The 21,188-nt window shown below is 36.0% G+C and overlaps 1 protein-coding gene across 4 annotated transcripts in view; it reads left to right on the plus strand.

Moving 5' to 3' along the window:
• The window catches only part of PRKG1 (protein kinase cGMP-dependent 1), an 893,233-nt gene that overhangs the window by 835,113 nt on the left and 36,932 nt on the right, over positions 1-21,188 (plus strand). For 2 of the 4 annotated variants that reach the window (XM_026650906.2, XM_026650905.2), the window contains exon 10: positions 14,255-14,351. In XM_026650906.2, the coding sequence (XP_026506691.1) occupies positions 14,255-14,351 (97 nt within the window). Of the gene's footprint in view, positions 1-13,622; positions 13,655-13,678; positions 14,154-14,254; positions 14,352-21,188 lie in introns of those variants that run through there. The other 2 variants (XM_026650908.2, XM_026650907.2) reach the window with 2 other exon arrangements.

Here is a 21,188-nt window from a genome sequence, read left to right on the forward strand (position 1 = left end):
TCCAGAACTGACAGAGGGAGAGAGAGAGAGAAAGAGAGAGAGAGAGAGATTGCATCAGGCTCACTTCTCCCTGAAAGCCACAGAAACTCATCTGCACAAACACTGGTTAGAATTCTATTGGCTTAGGTGGCATGGCCATCCAAAGGAGTCAGATGTGGGGATAGGTGTTCTACACAGCAGTGTCTTCATAGATCACTTTTTAGGTAGGTCCTCTTCCCCTTTCCCCAATCCCTGCAGGTTGGTAGAATATATTATTTAACCACAAGACAAGGATTGATGAGATAGAAAGAGATTAATTTTTCCTCAGTAGTTCAGGATGGGTGGAGGTGTCTCAGTGTTTGTAACAATGTTAAATATGTTTCATTTGCATTTGTCTGTGTTGGGAATTCCAGTACTTTCTCTGGAACTTTCTTTTAAGTGGAGATACCATTTGGTGCATTCCAATGGCAAAAATAGTGGTCTTCAGATATTTCTTTATTCATCTAAATGATATTAATTTCCTTCAGTCCTGTTCCCTAAGGATTTTTTTCGATAGAAATCAAATGGGAGGGTGGGAGGAAAACTTGAAGCCTTATCTTCCAAACATGTTTTTCATATGCACACTCAATTATAGAAAAGACAAAATTGATGAATGGGCGGTGAGTAGTAAAAGGAATTTAGTGAATTACCTCCCAGTCCTGAGATTTTTGAGGACAGGTGGGAGCTGGTAAAACTAGTGAGCCTAATACTTAGAATGTGAGACTTAATTTACTACTTCATTCTGATAATTTAAAAATTAGATTTTGAATACTAGACTCTGCAGTAATACCTGGACTCTAAAATCATGCCTCTCACTGAATACTAATGAAAATGCCCAGTGGCCAAGTCCTAGCTAATACAGTTTATGTCAATCTCTTGCTATTTTGCCCTCCTTCATATCTATCTGCCTAAAGGGCCTGGATTCCTCTCTTCCCAAAGGAAGTTGCTACCAAGCTGCAGCATTGAGAAGTGAAGAGATTTTTTAAAAGGAATTTAACCTGTGGCCTTAAGTCAGAATTTAATATTTGTTGTGTTCCATTAACTATAGTTAGAGGAATGGAAATGGATTCAGCAATTGCAAACAATATTCTGCAACAAGTCCTTGTAGAGCTGTCACCTACAGTGATACTGCCACTGACAGTTGTGTCAGCTCTGCTGCAATCAATAGGGATACTGGAGGCCACTGTGCAGTGCTAAAAAAGTTCAGAAAGCCAAAGCAGTAGCACTGCACTCTCAGTTTATGCTCATCTTCTGTGCAGACAGGCTTAGCATATCACTGAGCCCTGCACACATTTCTCTGTAATATTAGTCTAACACTATACCCTGTTGAAACAAGGATGGCTGAGGAAAAGGAAAACATCTCTACAGGGAGTAGAGACTAGGTATGGCCAGGGAATAGATTTAGAGGCTTAAATGTAATCCAGTGAAAATAAATTATGTGCATAGTGGCCATTTTTTAACTTCTGCCAAACAGGACTAATGGCTCACTTGAGAGTGCTTAACACCAGCATTGCAAAAGTGATAGCAGGGGCAGCTTTGAGGACCAGCCATTGGCACAGAATGTGTCTGATGTTTCTAATAAAACAGTATCTCTCCCAGCCAGCTGCAGGTGATGTATGCTGGGCACATTGTCCTTGCCAGTTTGCAGGCCCTGCTCCTCTCAACTTATTTCCTGTATCATGAGTAAAGCGGGCGAGAAATTTTGCTGATTCCTTGAACGCAAAATGTTTCATGGAAATGTGTCCATTTTGACAAAACAAAAATTTCAGTTGATCCCAAACAGTATTTTTTCAGAATTTTGTTTCACAGGAAATTTCAAAAATGTTTGGTTTTGTTCCATTTCTGAACAGAATTTTTTTCGAAATCCTGAGAAACAAAAAATCTGGCTTCCAGCCAGCCCTAACCCTGAGACTCAAAGCACCAATCTCAGCAGCCCTGCGAAAGGCTGTTCTGTGAACCCACACCTGCACTCATCCAGAATGGACTCTGATCCAAAATCAGTGGGAATCTTCCCATTGACTTCAATGGTCTTTGGACCTGGCCCTTTATGAGCTAGCCAGCGACAGGGTCAAAAATATCTTTTGCAGGGATGCTTTAGCAGTAGAAGTAAGGGAAATGAACTCTACCAGAGGGAGGAACTTTATCAGAGGCATCCTTACTCCCTTACAATTCAAAAACTGAGTTTTTATATGTTCATATATTCAGGTATGTATATAAAATTGACACAGTAGAGTGTATCAGATGCTCTGTAGCCATTATGGTCCTTGGTTCATATTATGGAAAGATACAGTGTTAAGAAAAATGTCTTTATTAAAATTAAGTAATTAAAAAATTTCTTGTTACCAGTGATGTTCAAATTTTAACTCATCTATTTTAATTAAAATAATCAAAATCCCTTCTTCCTAGTAAGGGCTAAAATTGTGCTGTGTGAGAAGTGCAAAAATTTGTTGGAAACTGTTATGTTTTTGTCATGTTTTGTTTTGTTTTAAATTCTATGGGTCTAGTCTAGTTTCTAATGAAGTCAGTGGCAAAAGTCTCAGACCAGGCCTCGGCACTCTTAAAAATCAATATGATGTTTTTAAAAAATTTTGCACATGGCAAAAAATAATTGGCTCCTGGGCCGAACCCTGCCTGACAAACTCCAGCTGGCATCACATGTTTATGGCTGAGTTTTAAATTGCTGTTATACCGAGGGGTTATACCAAATCGGGGTTATACCGAAAGTGATAAAGCAACTGTTGGATGGATGAATTGGTTGCAATGTCAACAGCAGTGTTCTGTTTAATTGTTCTAAAGAAAATAAAAGTACCAAATAAAAGATACTGCCTATTTAATCAGTCACATATATATGGAACATTAATGAGTGTATTCTTTCAGTTAGAAAGATAAAGTTCCATTGAACCCAATGGAATTTCATATTTCATTTATTTGAATTATTTGAGTACCCATTCTAAACACTAAGCACTATTAAACTGCAAATAATATTTCATGACACACTATGGGGAATTCATGTAGGCACTGAAACCCTTGTATACAGACTTCACCACTGTAAAAGCTCAACAATGCCACTGTATGCTCACTGCCCCTTGGAAAATATCTCTGGCATAAGAGTTTCCCCAAAAGATCAGCATAGTCAGCTCTACACCACATGCTACAGGACTCTTGAGTTTTTTCTAAGCCCAGGCTATTTCCAGTGGTACCCATAGGTTTGATTACAGCCAGGACACAGCCCTCGAGTCTGCCCTAACACCTGTCTTGGACTACACTGGCCCTGGCAGTCCTAAAATCAGGGACTGATGCCCTCCTCTTCAGCTCTTCACTGGAGTCAGCATCAGTGCAGATATGATTCCCCATGCTAAGTCATTTCAGTAGGTCCAATGAACTGCCCCAGGGGAAAAAAAAAACTACCCCCCTTAACATCAACACCTATCAGCAGTCCCACTACCTCCCCATCCCAGCAATCCATCTCCTCACCAAATGCCCAAGAAAGAAGGTGGGCTTTTCAGCCTATGTGAGTAGCAGGACAGAATTCGGCATTGAATACTGTAAGTACATGATATAACTATTCTGGGTGGCGTTTTCAAAAGCACCTAAGGCAGTTAGGCATCAAGTTCCCATTGGTTTTCAATAGAAATTGGGTGCCTAACTCTCTTAAGGCATTTTGAAAATCCCATCCTCAGTCAATAGCATGATACCTATAGAATTTATAATAGCAGGAGGAATTGGTGTGAAATATCTTTTGTGATCTCTTGTTCAGTTAGCACAATAAATCTCATCCTAGAGTAGAGCTTTAATTCTGTTTCATGTTAAACACATGTACTGTAAGGATTTTCTTACGTCAAATATATTTGGTGTCTGAACTGATTACATTAAAATTCATGTTGTTCTCAGACCTATTGAATGTACAGTTTAACATTTTAAGGAAGTTACCAATTTTATTTGAGGACTGCAAGTAAACTCATTAATACAGTGACCAAAGATTTGCTTTGGATTTGCTTTGTCTGTCTGTACAGTAAGCCTGACCCAGTGAATTGCTCTGTTGTTTTTTAATCTAATTGCAAAATTGTCATGAAAATTGGTCAGACACAAAATATATTCCCCAAACTTTACAGTTAGGATGATAATGAAAAAACCATTTTATTCTCCCATCAAAAAAAATATTTATTTTAATAAAGTATTTATTTAAATGGGCAGATAGAATTTTGTAAGACTGCAGTAAACAGTGTGTGAGCCACCTAAACACATCTTGTTACAATGAGGAGTTTTGGAGTCATAATACACATTTTTTTCTGCCAACAGGTTGAATTTGGACTCAGACAAAAGCAAAAACAGTGATGCTTTTTGAAAAGAATAATATATTTTTTCACTTCAGAGGAGAGCAGGTTATCGACTTAGCAAACAATAGGATGAGATGAGCCATTTCTGGCAATCTTTCTCACTTCATTCGCAGGGTTGTCAGGTTTATTTTTCAATTAAGGCTGATCAAGTACTCTCCACACATTATTTATCCAGAGAAGGAAGGTCCTCTAGATATAATCCTACTAATTTCTAGTCATAACATGTGTAAAGTACTGTTAGGCATAATCCTTTTACTAAAGAGCTGCTATTTTTTTTTTTTTTTTCATTTAGAAATACAACTGTATCAGCTTGGAAATAAGATATGACTTTGTATCTAAGATATTGTATCTAAGATAAATCTGAGTGCATTCAATGACAGTTTTATGTAAAACTGGACCCATTACAATACCTACTCTGCGGTGTCCTTGAATTCAGACTTATTTATTTATCTATTAAAATAGTTCAAAAACATTTAAATTATTATGAACCAATTGTGAACATAGATACTACATGCATATTACTTAATAATTCTACTTCCTAAGTAATGTAGTTTGAAAATAAATAAAAATATTTTTTCTAGTGAAAAATCACTTCTTTGTTAGTTTTTAACTTTATGTTTTTAATTTCAGATCTCCTTCCCCTTCCAGAGGAAGTTAGTGATGCCATAGCTTTAATGTCTCTTTTAGCTGCAACTCAAATGTTCACTTTCTGTTAGAAAATCTAAACTAGGAGGTATGCTATTTCTCCTGATTTGGAATTCATTAAAGGCAAGTACGCTGTAATTTAAAGTGGTGGTAGGTTAAACCAAAATGCATAGCCTTAGCAACATTAACTTGAAAAGAAAGAAAACCTTTCTTTTTAATGCAATTGTCTGTGAAGTTGTAACTTTCAATTGCATAGTTGCCACAAGCACAACAAGCTCAGTATTCATTGCTTTTAAAAATCCAAATATAAACTCTCTGATTTGGATTTTCAGTAGAAAGTAAAAAGGGTAAAATGAAGTGGTAGCAGCTAAACCAGGAATTAAAGCCACTGCACTGCTGACCTCAGAAGGATCTTGGTCTGGAAGAAGGAGACCTGAACTAAAGAAAGGTTTTATTATCCTCTTCTTTTAGAATATTTTTCCTGTGAATATATATTTCTTTCTCCCTTTCCTTTAATATTTATGAAAAAATAAGATTGGGGTGAAAGATTAATGTGATGATTTCGTCTTTCTTGCTCTTATTGGGAGTGCAGCAAATTCCTGTCTGTTACTGTTTTAATAAGTAAAGATCTGTTTTTATTCCAAGTGTTGATCATGTCTGTCCCCTGTAGATATGGTCTACCATGAGGACAGCAAATAAGTGCAGAAAATGGACTGTATGGACATACTAGAATGCCTCCTGTTCCATATGCATGTGGAAAGGGCAAACGGTCCTGTTCAGAATCATAGCAGTAACAGGCCAGCCCCTTCTGGTCAGCAGCACTGGGAGCTGTAGTGGACAAAAATGACAATCCTTCAATAAGGGGATGTCAAAGTCTTGTTGTGTCATTATTTTTATCTAACAGTGCAGTGTCTTGTTAGAATCATTTTGTCTTTTCCTATAAATGGAGAAGTCCCAATATGATTTTGTGATACTGTATTAATAAATGAACTAATAAACTAATCTGATGTAATGGGACATTACTAGTATGATTTGATGGGACATAAAAATGAATACAGTTTTCTGTACTACTATATAACTACTATATACAGTATTTGTCAGTAAAATAATTGAAGAGAAGGCCTCTTTCTTGACATTTTTATCTTACCAATGGCAGAGTTCATTCAAAAAGGGTCTGTATGAAACGGCATTTTTGTGCCATGAAAGAGCATCTAAAAATCAGTTAATGGGTACCTGGAGGTAGGAGATACAAAACATAGGCATTTACCTATACAAGTGTTTTTTTCCACTCAGGAAAATTCAGTCTACTGCTGTTGCCTCTTGTACTCAGACTTGGACATCTCAGCCATCACTGCACCTAATGATAACTTGGGGGTCAATTCTGGGAGGTGCTGAGGTCCTTCAGCTCCCAGTGAAGCCAGTGGGAGCTGGGGATGCTCAGCACCTTGCAGGATTGAATCCTGAAAGAGCAATATCATCTTCATAATTCTTTGTACTACAATGGTCCATTAAGGGACATCTCCACCAGCTGTATGTAATATTGAAGATGACCAACACACTGAGCATACGATAGAAGATCACTGGTGCCCACACATAGGGTGGGAGCTCTGAGAGGATGACTGACAACACCTCTGCAGCTGTTCAGCCTTATAAAGAAACACAAAATGCCTCTCAAGAATCTGATACAGGCATTTCCAGGCTCTGGATCATGCTGCTTGTAATATATTCTGTCGATCTTCCGTACTTCTCTCTGTTGCCTGAATGTGGCTAAGGTGTGCAAGTTGATTTATCGTCTGTGCCCCACACAAACAGGGCATAGTTGAAGGTAAGGATCTCATGCAAAACCAACATGAGAAGTTTATTTTTTGCTTTTGCCCATGTGTTCGTTCATAAATTCCATATTCTCCAAGGGTAAATCACATATAGTAGAAATAAAATATTTGAAATTTGACCTTTAAATAAATATCCTAATCTACATTACAAAAAATTGGACAGTCAATAATACAGTGGGAATGGAAACAATAATATAATTTACCTCTTGTTTACATTACTAACAAATATGAATACTCATTGCTTGAATTTAATCCCCCAATGCCTACAATTGCACTTCTATTTACCAACTGGTGTACACAAATCCAATCCAGAAAACATACCTAGAACTGGCGTAGCAAGTTATCTGTATAGCCATCAGAAGCCATGGGAGGGCAGCAGTTTGTATATAAGCGTAAGTATACAAGATCATAGAGAAAAGAAGTGAGAAAAATACTTTATCATCGAAATGATGATAAATTCTTTTTCATAAACTTTGTTCTTAAGTGTTCAACGTTGCAGTTTCATTAGGTGAAATTCATTCTTTCACTAATTTAAACCAGTTTATCACCTTCAATTTACTTACCCTAAAAAGCAGGTTCATTACCATCACTGAAGAATCTGTTGCTTGCTAACAAATTTTCAATACACAGTTCAGGATAACAGTTCCTCCTAAAACTGTTCTGGTGCAGGAGTTGATTGACTGTGTTATTTAATATAATGAAAACCAACAGTTTTAGAAGTTCTTGTCATATCACAAAATATCCCCAGCTACATACGCACATGTGTAAGTTTAAGCACATAAGTCTTAATGTATTCAATGGAATCCATTCACATATTTACAGCTACATCTGTTAAAGTATTTTGGGGCCTTAGAGATGACCCTAAGTTGCAATGGCTTTCCTTCTGCTCCCTGTGTAACACAAACACAAGATTCTATAGGGATGAAATCCTGACCTCAATTAAGTCAATAAAAGTTTTGCCATTAATTTCAGTGAGGCCAGGATTTCACCCAGGGAGGAGATTAGGTGTAACTAGCTTTCTGAAACAAATCATAATCATTTTGCATCAGTCCCCTTTTAGACCAAACACATCCCACTAGTGCACCTCTAATACTGCACAACACATATATAAGTATTCCAGTGGCAGAAAACTAATATTAAAGATGACAAGTATGCCACTTTACAAAGCTTTTGTTTAAAGCACATGAAAATCAGTAGGAAATGATAAACCACAACAAAATAAAGGTCAGTTCAATGATATTGAAATTGAGATAGTTAAGGTCACAATGCATAGAATAAAGAAACTTTTGTTTCACTTTCTCATAGATTATTTAAATTATATTCTTTAAACAGAGTACTCACAGAGAGCTAAAATGTTCTTTTTGACTATTAGGAAGAGGGAGCTAGACTAAGAATTTTTTATTTTTATTTAGGTTGTGTTATTGAATGTTTTTCTGATTAAAATACAGGTTGATTCCTGGAGCCAGAACAAGTACTAGTTAGCACTGTGCAGCCTTCTGCATTAGTCCTACAAATGTGCCCACCCCGGATCCAATTTATTGCAGTTCTAGACTCTTACTGAGCAAGCAATATTAATTGTTTGGAAATATGTTTTGCTTTTGGGGTATTGTCCTGTGCCAATTAAATAGGTTGAGATCATAAAGCTTATTACATATTATTACACTGCATATGTGACCTACTGTAGGCCAGACTTGAACAGTCGTCCAGATGCTAGAAAACTAGTTTATCTAACATTCTGCAAAGAGTCCAAAAATCTCTTTTGCAAAATTACACTGAGTATGGCAAAATAGCTAGAGTATGGAAACAATTCAGCTGGCCAATAAAATGGAATGTAAAACCCAAGAAATTAGCCATTGAATAAATGGATATAATTGAAAAAGGCACAGAAATTCTTTTTTTTCTTTAAAGTCATTTTATTAGTTTCAGTGAGTTTATTGTTGGCTCCCAATTGGTTACAATTTACATCTAGTTGGCAGTGTACATGGAATAAAGCCAAGTTTTGTATTGGAGATGACTGCTTAGTAACAGATGTCTAATGTTTCCCAACACATTAAGTTCATTTATTAGCCAGCTCAGTAAAACTAATCAATAGGGTAATTACAAATTTCTGTTCTTGTGTCATTTTCTCATTCTTTTTTGAGTGCCTGAGTGATTAAGATTGTGGTGACTCTTGATACATTTCAAGCCCTATTTAAAATTTATTTCAAAGTAATTCTTTGTGTTTTTATGCAGCAATTTGTTAGTTAAATACTATGCAAATGGCCAAAAGCTTTCCTCACCACAGCCTCCCTGCATAACGTGTGTTATACAAATACTTACAGCTTGATTCAGTGACTACTGTTTGAAAATAATGGGAACTTCTGTGCAATGGGATTTCTGCACAGTGACCAGCAACAGGTTGGGGCCTCTTGACAACTTTTTTTTTAACATATAACTTCAGATAATACTAAATGTGGTATAAAATCAGGACACTGATTGGAACTCTTTGAATTTTGGGAAGGAGGTGATTTGGATACAAGACCAAAACCTGCCAAAACAAGAACCAGCAGAAGCCTGATTTCTAGTATTTGTTTTGTTTTCTGAGATATCAAAAAGATAACCATTTTCATGAGAGTTCAGAAGAAATAAGGTGGCAAAATTGCTTCTAGGCAGATTTGCAAAAAATCTTACTAGAACAGCTCATGAGATTTTGTCACCGTCAAATCTGAACTATAGCTTATGTTTTATTTTCTGTCCATCTCTAACATAAATGGACATTAAACATCCAAGGCAAGGAGATTAGACGCCTAAATGTTTGCAAAGACAAGGGGAATCTCTCCTATTAAAAGAGTGAGGTATTATCTTTATCTAAGGAAAAAAAGATCTTGAGGGAGTTAGGCAGACAGTTTCCATTGGAATTCAGTAGGTGTTGATTGCCTAACTCCCTTCATCTCCTTTGAAAATTGCTGCCTAAATTCTTGAAAATGCTTTAAAAGAAGAAGTTTGGTTGCTTTGCATGGATAACTTGGGTTATAAGGCATGTTTGTTTGTTTTTCCTCCTATCAGCTGAATACTTTGGTGAGAATCCATGTTCGCTAAGAATAAGCTAACTCCCCCTTACACATTTGACGCATCAACTTTTTTTTGTTGGAAAAATTTCAATCCACTTTTTTTCCTTTGTATTTTCACTTGCATTTTCCCGGCCCTCTGCCTGGTGGTTCTAAGACCAGAAGTGGAAATAACTAAATATTATTTTTATGGCTGTCACCAACCCTTCCAGTGGTCAAAAAGGATCATGGCTAATTCAAACAAACCTGGAGACCATATTTACAAGGCCAGATATCTAGTGTATAACCTTCTCCCCTAACCTACCTCAAACACTTCTGCCATGCCAGCTGGAGAAAGGTTTTAGAATCTCTGTCATGGAAATCATTAAGAAATATGACCAGAACTTGTGTGTATATTTTTCCAAGGAGATTCAAGTTATTTCAGATTGTACAACACACCAGTTATCACTAGAGCATGAGTAATACACATCCCACTAGCATTTCATCCTGTCCCTGCTGGGTTGGGTTTCCAAGGACTTGGATGTCTCTGTCAGCAGCTGGTTCTTTGAGCTGCCCAAAACAAGACATGTCTGTGTACATACATTATTTAACTTTCACATGTATCTGTATTTCATTGAACTGCCCTCCTAATCCTTTATGACTAAATGCACTTTGGAGAATATTTTTGGAATTAAGCAAATTCACTATAGAATAACTCATGTAACATGTAGTTGGTAAAAGTATAAGATACTGCTTCTCTTTTACATGAAATTGAGAAATCTTATTTCAATGTTGTAGACAGAATGGTTTGAACGTACTATATTTGCCCATTGTCTGCCATTAGTAGTGTGACTGAAACTGTTTCTGAGAGAGTGCACACTCCAGTATCATTCAGTTTTTGGTTTAGAAAGCAGCACACAATCAAATTAATGGATAAGAAGAAAGTAGATTGAAGTCATATCCTTGGTATTAAGGGCAACTAGGATAAAGGGTTGATTCCTAATTTATGGCACGAACAGGCATGTTTTCACTCTGATATTTTTGTTTAAATTACATTAGAGATTTACTGCTAGGTTTCCCCAGTGTTGAGCTATATGACTCCTGTTAAAGTTAGCTGTACAGCTAAAACCCAATGCAAATCTTTGACTGTTAGAGGTAGGGGCTAAATTTTCTCCTTAGATATGTAGGGAAAGCTTTCCATGGCCTGTGGGCCAATCTTTTTTTAACTGACATCCAGGAAATCTGAAGTAACTGACTTCAGTGAAGTTACTCCAGACTGACTTCAATTTTTTCAAGGATTTACATGCACATATATAAGGGCAGAATTTGGCCCTAAATAATTTTCCTTAAGAAATAGAATAGGATGAGAGTCTCCTTCTTTTATCGGAGGTTGAATGGGATTAAAGTTTGACCTTTACTTTTAGGAATGAAACAGAATTAGGGTGTAATTATCATTGTTGGACCAAATAGGATTGTTGTCTGGTCTGTACGCTTTCTTTTACATATATTTTTGTTTCAGAATATATATAATTCATTTCTTTCTTTTCTATAATGCCCCTGACAAAGTATCTGGCACACTGTACAAAATTTGCTTTGCAGTCTTCCTTGAACTGACCATAGAAGACCAGGCTATCTACCAAACAAAATTAGCCAAAAAGAAGAAAAATTAAATAATGCATCGTAGAAGCTTAAAAATATTTTTTAATTAACTTTTTTTATTAAGACAGAAAGCCCAATTTAAAAGCTGTCATTAGAGCATCAATTTTTGTGACTCTCTACACAGAAAGATGAAGGATATATGCTTGCTGCAAAATGCTCTTTTGTACTGAGGGTTGTAAAGAGGGTTCATGGAATACCCAAGAATCAGAAAGAGCACCTGTTCGTCTGAACTCTATTTTGGGATGTTGGGGCAGGCTTTCTCCTCTCAAGTGGAATTGAATGAACTGTACACAGTTTATGCAGCACTTTGCAGTCTTTCAGCATAAAAGGCATTATAGAAATGAAAACGATTTATTCCATGTCTTTCCTATGCAAAAACTGATCATGGAGGCCTTAACAACACTTGAAAAAATGCACTTAGCATGTCAGATCCCCTGTTTCCTCAGCATTGGGGAAATCCAATCAAGTTTCCCAGGATTGGGGAAGAGGGCTGGACTACCTGATCCTATGCCTCCCTGACATCATGGGTTGGCCAGCATGGCACTCCCCAAGTGCATATCACATGTCCTATGTTGTGGAATAAATGACTTGGCTTAATGCATATAGAGCTCCTCATTTGATAAACCCAGTCACCACATTGTCTTGCTCCTTCCCGCCGCACCATTACAAAATGAGTTTCCACAGGTACGGGACAGAATCAGGATGGCTAATGTGGTGCTTTGTGACTTGGAAATGGGAAGCATTCCATCAGTTGGTTCAATACTAGGGTGCAAATCCTTGACAGGATCTCAGCCCTACCAGTACATCTAGAAACTATTAAATGTAGCAAATCAGCCAAAAGAGCTACAACATTAGAACTCACAAACTGTAATATATTTATAGTTTAAATTGGTGCAGGCAGCCAGACTGAAGTAACAGCTTTCCTGACTGGATTGCAACTGCTAATTTAATTTGTTCTTTGTTATTTAGAAATAAGGAGATTTATAAGTAGACCTTTTATTTACCACCAACACTTAGTTTTTATGTTGCCAGTTTAATATGCACATCATGGCTAGTATAAAATGATCAATAAGCAGCCATGTCATGCAAGGTTATTCCAAGTACTAAACAGACTCAGCACTGATTAGCTTCCAATATCAGATGCAGTCAGACTGCTATGGCCATAGGCTCAAGGTTATTGAGAGAATCTGACGACATTATAAATAATAAAGCAGAACTCAACTAATTTGTCATCAGAAACCACAAGATAGGATTGCCTTGTATTATGTTTTAATTTGGTCTTTGTTATATATGGCCACTCCAAACTCATTCCCCGCCCCCATCCCCCATCCCTCTTTTTCTGCTCCTCTGTTACCTTGGAACAGGTCAACTGCTGCTTTCCCTGCCCTCACAATGTCCTTTCACTTTTAAAAAGAATAATGAATGCTGGTTTGAGGGGAATAAGGTGGGAGTAAATCAGTTACATTCCATTATTGAATTAGATTAGATTATTCAGTGACAGCCCTGACAGTTTAGATAGATAGATTAGCTACATTAAAAAGATAGGTGGATGGATAGGTGTATATGATCATCAATAACATTATGACATTTTATCATGACTGTATTATCAGAAAATATTAAAACCTTATCTGTAGTGAGCCATGCTTACTTGTTATGTTATCATGAAATAGTACTTTGTAGGCTATTTGGATCCTCTAAATGCAAAATATGGGCATAAAATTAAATATTGTATATCGGTAAACTCACTAAACAATTCCTACCCTGCATGCTTGTGTTCATAATCTTGTCAACATTACTTTCACATACAATTCTGTGTTCCTGAAGGTCAAAGGTTGCATTTGACTATGCACATGCACTGGGGACTTTTTTGGCAACTGAATGCCTCCTTGTCCAAAGTTTATTAAGTGGGTGGATCCTGTTCATCCATCTGCCTTCTGAGCCTTCTAAAAATACCATAACCCTCAACAAGGAGATATTTTAAGGGATTCATATTCACAAGTATATTTGTGGGAAGCTTATTTTGGCAGGCTTGCATGTGTCAGATTTGCATGCTTGCATAGTTAGTGCTTTGTGAACTTTTATTGCAAGCAACTTGTACACAGGCTAAGGAGAGAGCTTCAGGACTGTCAGATACTAGGTGGGAATTTCTGCTCTAAATAAGCTTATAAATATAAAAGAAGAGAAGATACATTTTTAGGAATGTTAATATGTGTCTGAAGTCATTCATTTCAGACATTTGCATGCCAACCCTCAGCTTATTGGATCTGATTTCATATAACTTGGCTGTGATTGCTCTCCAGGGACCTTAATGATCTTGCTACTTTCAATAAACATTTATAGAAACTACTGCCTGTGGATAAGGGAAACTCATATGAGAGACTTTATCTTCCAGGAATACTAAAAGGCAAAGCAGACCTCAGCAGAAGATTAATAGGAAGTGTCAAAATGTAGCATTCAATTGATAACTGGAATTGAATTACAGTACAAAAAATTTGTTTTATAGACACACAGTAGAAACTTTGATTTTCCTACTTTGGGGGAAAAAATGCAAATATATGTTATACTTTACAATTGAGACCAACAAAACTATGAGTGTGAACAAACACAGACTTTGACACAAGATGGAAGTTAAACAGGTAAATCCTGTTCCACACTCATGCCATTCAGGTACAATCTTATGCAATACTCAGGTTTGCACCTCTAAGAAATTTCCATTTTTTCACATAAAAAAATCCAGATATGAAGCCGAAGCTGCCTTCTTCGCCAACCTGAAACTGTCTGATTTCAACATCATTGACACTCTTGGAGTTGGAGGTTTTGGACGAGTTGAACTGGTAGGTAACCTTTCTTTGTTTTTTAAATAACTTTGACATCTATATAATTGTATTGTTCTGGGACAAATGCGGCTTTCCCATCTTTTAGTCATTCCTTATTATAGGATTTGATTTACTGTAAATTAACTACATTCCAGGATTCTAAAGTTTCCAGTAACTGAGGAAAGCTATATTAAATTTTAGAGTGAATAGGAATGAATGAACTTCAAGCAGTTAACCTTAAGGAAATCCCATCACTAAGGGCTGCATTCATTATGCCTTCATCCTCCAGTGTAGTCTTATGTTTAAACAGTACTACCTATGAACATAGCTTATGTTTTATTTAAAAAAATGATATGGATGAACATACAAATGTTAAAGATAAAATGTAAGCAGAAATTTAAAATCTTAATTAGCCATAATTGAAAAAAAAACAATTCAGAAGCAGAGACAAATAATGCCATTGATTAACAAGAAAACTGGATTCTGTAGATATTTTGAAATATGTCGTTTAATTGTAATAACTGAAATTCATAGAAGAATGTTCTTTGCAAAATTTGTAAGGAAGAAATATAAATGATGCAAAATCTACCCTTGCATTTTGGTATGTATGGATAGTTTTTTTATTAAAAGCAAAGATTAAGCAGGGAAAAACATGAGATGTTATCAGTTGAATGACCCATTTGAAATATCAAGTGAATAAGAAACTTATATTAGTAACTGAAGGTTAGTTTATTTACTGTGCTGACCAAGGAGTCCCTGATATACGACACTAGTTCAGTATGTTAGGAACTCCTATAAGTTATGTACAGTGCAGTAAACAGAGTTACTGATGCCATCACAAAAAGAACGGGAACCCCCATTCCATAAAAGTATAGGGATAAAGCACTATTTTTACATTAACCCCTTAGTACTTAGATCTTGAAAATCAGAAAAAAGCAGTTAAACATATAGCCATCAATCAGCATTTGTATTACTACTTATGAAATATTGTAAAAATAACACTGGAATGTTTGTGAAAGTTGCTAAAAGCCAGTAAGTTCTATGTTAAAACTGTGACCCTCTGATTTACATCATTTAGCTGTGCCTTGTGACTATAGCTCATATGTTATGTCAGGTCAGAGTACAGAGTGTCAATGAGAACTTTGACTCTCCTGATTTCTGTTAGTTTAGCAATCTTAACTTAGTCTCAACATTTTGTAATATTGAATGACATATGTTTCATTTGTTTGGTTTTATTTTTGAAAGGGTTTATTTGGTTTGTTTTTATTTTGTTTTTGGACTTTCATTTTTATTAAAATTTAACCGAAGATGATCCTTCATGGGAGTTTTAGAGTTGTTGTTTCTAGGACTCTAATCCTGTAAAGATTTCTGGACTAGGACATAACTTGAACTGTGTTATTCATAGTCAGTTACGATGTCGGTGCCTCCAACTGGTTATAACATTAGTCAGAAGTCATATTATGTGGGCAGGACCTAAGTCAGTATCCTATTATAGTATGCAAAACAGGACTTGGTTGAGAAACAAGAGCAGACACAGCAACATTGGTGCTATAACCTCAGTACCTATGTAATATAGGAAAGCTATTACATTTAACACTGCAAAAAAGATCCACAAATTTGATATTAGGACTTTATACACAGATGGTGAAATACTATCCAGTACAGAGGGCAAAAACCCTGTTCACCACTAAGCACATGCTAAAGGCTTGAATGAAAGCTCATTGTTCACATGGCCTTATGGGGTCCTCTTCAGAGGGGAATTTAACCTTAACCAACAAAACATTTAAGATAATGTTGTTTCTGAATAAATTCCAAGTGTGTTGCTGAATTATACAAGCTTTCTATTTTCTAGTCAACCTGCCCCTTGTTCTTGATTCAGTCACTGATGACACATTTCTTTGTTTGTGACATCAAAATTATCGACACTGTATAATTACAGTTACATTCATTGTTGTACTAGTACTTAATGAACCAGCCAGTAGAAGGAGGAGGATTGGAAAAGAGATGTTTTCTCTTCCCAAAAGTATCTTGATAATCAACAATAATTAGACAGGAAATATAGAAAACATATGTGAAAATTTAAAAGCTTTCAGATTTCATATACTAAGAGACTTTAGCCACAGCCACAGATCTGGTCCTAACAAAAATGCACACACAGTGGTTCAAAACTGCAGTCAGGACACCTTCATATAAGCTTGTAAATAGAGCTCTAGGTGCCTAACTTTAGGTATCCAATTCTGAAAAATTCTGGCCTAAGAAAGTGTTGCATATAATTTAATAGTTATGATATATTACCGTTCAAGTGACCATGATTGTTTTTGATAGATGATTAGCACTTTGCATATCAAATTACTATATAATGGTCACAGACATTATTATGATTAGTGCTTTTAAAATAAGTTCCAGAGTAGCTTATGATTTAATATCATTCTTTATCACACTAGAACATATGTAATAGAATTTTTCTTGACTTAATTTAGTTTTTTTAAGTTTTAAACACTTTTCGAAAGTTGCCATCACTGTTCCATATACTGGTAGGAGGGCTGGCTATAAAAGGATGACTAATTATCCTTCCCATAAAGACCAAGCATATCACATCATCTTGCATTGCCACCTATTTCAGAGAGAAATCTATCTTGCCTAAAAAAAGTGTGATATGACATTTTACAATGTGAACCTATAAAGTGCTGATGCTATATGTACCAAGGAAATCTATTTCCATCTTTTATTACATAAGTGTAATAAAAATGTTATACAAGCTTGTCATCATGTAGCAGGGGTGAAATTTGTTGCTCAGAAATGTTATAATTATTGTGCTTCTCCAGAAAAACTGTGATCAAGTAAAATGCACTATATTGGAAAGAACAATGTTTATAGTTTAATCTCAACTTTTGCGGTGATAGCTTTCCCATCCTCAAGGTGTGACTTTAAGCCCTTCAATAGTGTACCCGGTAAGGAGGTTAGAAATTGGAATGTCTGGGATTCAAATCCTGGCTAAAGAGCAAGAATGTTACTATTGGACTGTAGGTTAACTTTCAGATATGGTTAGACACCTCTGTGAATGCTAGACTGTTTTGAGAGCTCATCCCTTGAGTCAATGTAGATGCAGATACATGTCTCTTGGCGAGACAGTCAGTTACTTAATTGTCAATTCTATGGAGATCAGAGTGGAATTGATTGGTGTTTTTTGTAGCAAAAAGTTGAAATATAGTAGTCATATAAAATAATCTGTAATGAAAAATCTTAGCTGTCAAATGTGGTGATGTGATCTTTCCTGTGTAATTTTGTTGTCTGTATAAGTTAATAGACATTTTCAGTAGGCTTGTATTGTTATACATGGAGTTTGCACAGTTTTTGTTAGATATCTGACCTCTGTTCCATATTACTCTTTTCATCATGGGTGCCATTTTATTTTTGCCCCCAAACAGACTTCCTCTGTAGTAAGCATCTATCAAAGTCTTTAATTGGAAGGAGAGACCAGAAGAGGCTCCCAAGTTGTTGTCACTGCTATTCCAGCCATTGGCAGTCTTGTTAGTTATAAAAAGAATGGCACATTTCAATTAAGCAAAAACCAAACTAAGCTTATGCTTTTCTATCAAGCACACACCATATGCCAATTCTTTCCTTCCACATAGAACCATTAAAGAACTCTTAGCTACTGGTAAAAGGGACTGTCAATGAATTCCAATTTTCTCACTCTTCTTCTACTGGCAGTTTGTTGGCTTCTACGTTGTTTGACCCATCCACTTAGGAACTCAGTAGTCCTCCCTTCCCCAGTCACTAGTGCTCACTTTACCTAAGACAAAGAACAGCTATTGAATTAATAGACATCTGATGTTGATACCGCTAGGATGTCACTGAGGTAGAAAAGAAAGAGCTGGGGCTTCACTTCAAACTGTAAGTGAACATGGAAGTGTTTAATGCTATGTAGCTGGGACAACATAACCAATGGAAACTATAAAGAGAGCATTCATCCCTGAAAAATACTTAATAGATATATTCATTCAAACTTATTTTGTATCAGCATGCACTGCTTACAGAGTTAATTGCCATTAAATTCCATTGTAGGGCACTCAGCTGGAGTAAGCATGGCTAGAGCAATACTAACATGTAAACATGCAAAAAATAGCGTTTTTTTTCATATGGCAAATAGAGACATAAGAGGCACATAACTACACGCTAACATGAATTCACAACAAAAATGTGATACCTGGTGGAATGTATGGATTGTATAGCCCTGGAGGCAAGTTTATAGAACAACCATAAAATAGACAAAGTAAGCTAAGGGTTCTTATTTACAAAGAGTTGAAATTGTGTCTTGTATTCCTAGTCCAAAATATATCAAAGATAAACAGGACTGTTCAGACAGCCCACAATCTGCACATGTATTAGACCTTGAGGCATTCCCAGAGCTACCCTCATACATTGCTAATGTCTGCCAAGTAGGTAGAAACTACTCCGGGAAATATCTTCCACAACTTGGTATCCAGGCCCTTGGACAGTTGTCCGAGGGTGTGAGAAAAGGAAGTAAAACAAGATATCTAGGTATTCTGTTTTTAATTACATAACCTAAAAGGAAAAAAAAATCACACAATGATGCTGATTCTCCTAGGACATCATTGTGGGGAAAAAGAAGGAGCTTTTTGACCAAGCCTAGCTGTAGTCTACAAAGGCAAGTCCCTCAATGCTATCTATCTCTCTATCTTACTGTTGACTCATTTACTTACATGGCATTCATCAAGGTTATATCTAAGCATCTTCCATTGAGGCGACAATCTGCGCATATGGAGTATGAAGTCAAGTTACTGAACATTAAATTGATATGAAATATAAAGAAACATTATGTAAAATAAAAATGTCTTTTTGTGGTTTTTTCCCTGAAAAATAATACAATTGTCTTATTTTCTGAAAAATATCTTGCACATTTTCATTCTTTTTGGGAGACCTAAAATTTAAATGAATGTTATTACCCATAGAATGACATTTTCCATTAAGGTCCACCACATGTTCACCTGCCCCCCAACACCAGGTCATATCTTCTAATTTATTTATTACTGTTATTATTGCTCTCTGGTTTCCTCCTGATTTCAATCCTTTTTTAGAACTATCTGCCCCAAACTCTACATATTTTAGACTTAAACGCAGGTTATTCTTGTCAGCATTGGAATAAGTATATCAGTTTATCTAGAAATATAAATCTAAATTCAAAGCTGCAAGAAAACTGAGTCAAGTGAAGGGGCACTGAGCACAATGAGAGTAAAAATCAGTTCCTTATGCAGTTATCACCTCAGAGATGCTTGAATATCACTCAGAGACCTTGCCAGGTGAATGGCAAAGAAAAGGTTTTAAATTTCTAAAGCTGTGTTTATAAAATTGCAAAATTAGTACCACTGCTCCATACCTAATCATAGACATGAGTGAAGCCATTGTCCAATTTGACAACATATCTGAAACTATAGTCAACTCTTTAGGTTCTGTATGTCAATCAAAACTATTGACTATGAAAAGCTCATCTTTCCCACTTCCTGTTTTCATGGATATATAAGTTGATAGTGAGCAGTTGATATACCTAATATTCAAGCATAAAGCACTGCCAAAGGGCAGCATTCTGTTATTGGTGCCATGTAGACAAATAGATTGTGAAAACCAAATTATAAACAACTGGGTAATTTAGTCTGGTCTTTTAGGTCTCAGTTCAGCAAAGCACTTAATTATGTGTTTAACACTGTGCATGTACTAATGTTCCATTACTGTCAATGGAACTTAAGCACATGCTTAACTTCTTTGCTGAGATGGGATGGACTTAGGCATATGATTAAAGTTATGCATATGTTTAAGAATTTGGCTGCATTGGGTCTATACAAAACAGGTTTTAAACAGACAGTATGGACATTTTTCATGCTAATTTACATTTTTAAGAGATAGCTGGCCATGGAATTATTCCTAGAGTGCTATTAAATTTGTTGCAGCCTCTAGGCATTCTTGTAAATACTCCTTTTTATGGGTTTCCAGAAGCCCTACTTGATTAATTAGCTGGCTTGGGAAAATCTAATTTTACTCCAACGGGATGACAGAAGTGAGATTCTGACACTTATTTGGGTATATTTCCAAGTGCATAGACATTATCTCTGTTTTTGTATAAGCAGCCTTTTCTTCCTCACTCTTTTTTAATTTGCAAAGAATACAAGATTTAATAAAGCAAGCTTTCTATGTGTGTGTGTGTGTGCGTGCATGTGCGCACATATGCACACAAGGAAACAACTAAGGGCCTTATCTTGGAAGGTTCTGAATCCCTTCCTTAAAAAGAATGGGTATTCTGAATGCTGTAATTGGCAAGGAAGATGATTGGATAATTATTTTTGAAGGCTTTGAATAACACTATCATAGTAGGCTTGAATACTACAGAAAGTGAATTTTCTTTATTTGTCTTTCTCTGGTATTTAATATTTATTGAAAGCGGCATATTAAAATACTTTGTGAGTGTTACTTTTTATATGGAAACTCTTACCCAGAAGGAATGACATGGAGTTCCAAAAATGATGAGGTATTGTCTGTGGCACATCTATCAAACCTAACATTTATGCTTAATTTTCTCGACTGTAGTGGCTAGGTGGATATGAAAAGGAAAAAATGAATAAGGAAGAAAGAGTTTGATTGCTGTTGTATTTGTTTTTTGTTTTTGCCAATTGGCCTTGGTAGGTTGAAAAAAATGGTTTAAGATTAGTGAATGAAATTATTTGAAAACTTTGCAATTTACAATCTATTTGGGAGTAATAAGTCCAATAATTATAAATAATGAGTGAAATCCTGGCTCCATTGGCATCAATGGCAAAACTCCAATTGACCTCAAAGAAG

This window comes from Terrapene carolina, unplaced genomic scaffold, assembly GCF_002925995.2.
Source record: "Terrapene carolina triunguis isolate 2854851 unplaced genomic scaffold, T_m_triunguis-2.0 Scaffold95, whole genome shotgun sequence".
Classification (NCBI taxonomy): Eukaryota; Metazoa; Chordata; order Testudines; family Emydidae; genus Terrapene; species Terrapene triunguis.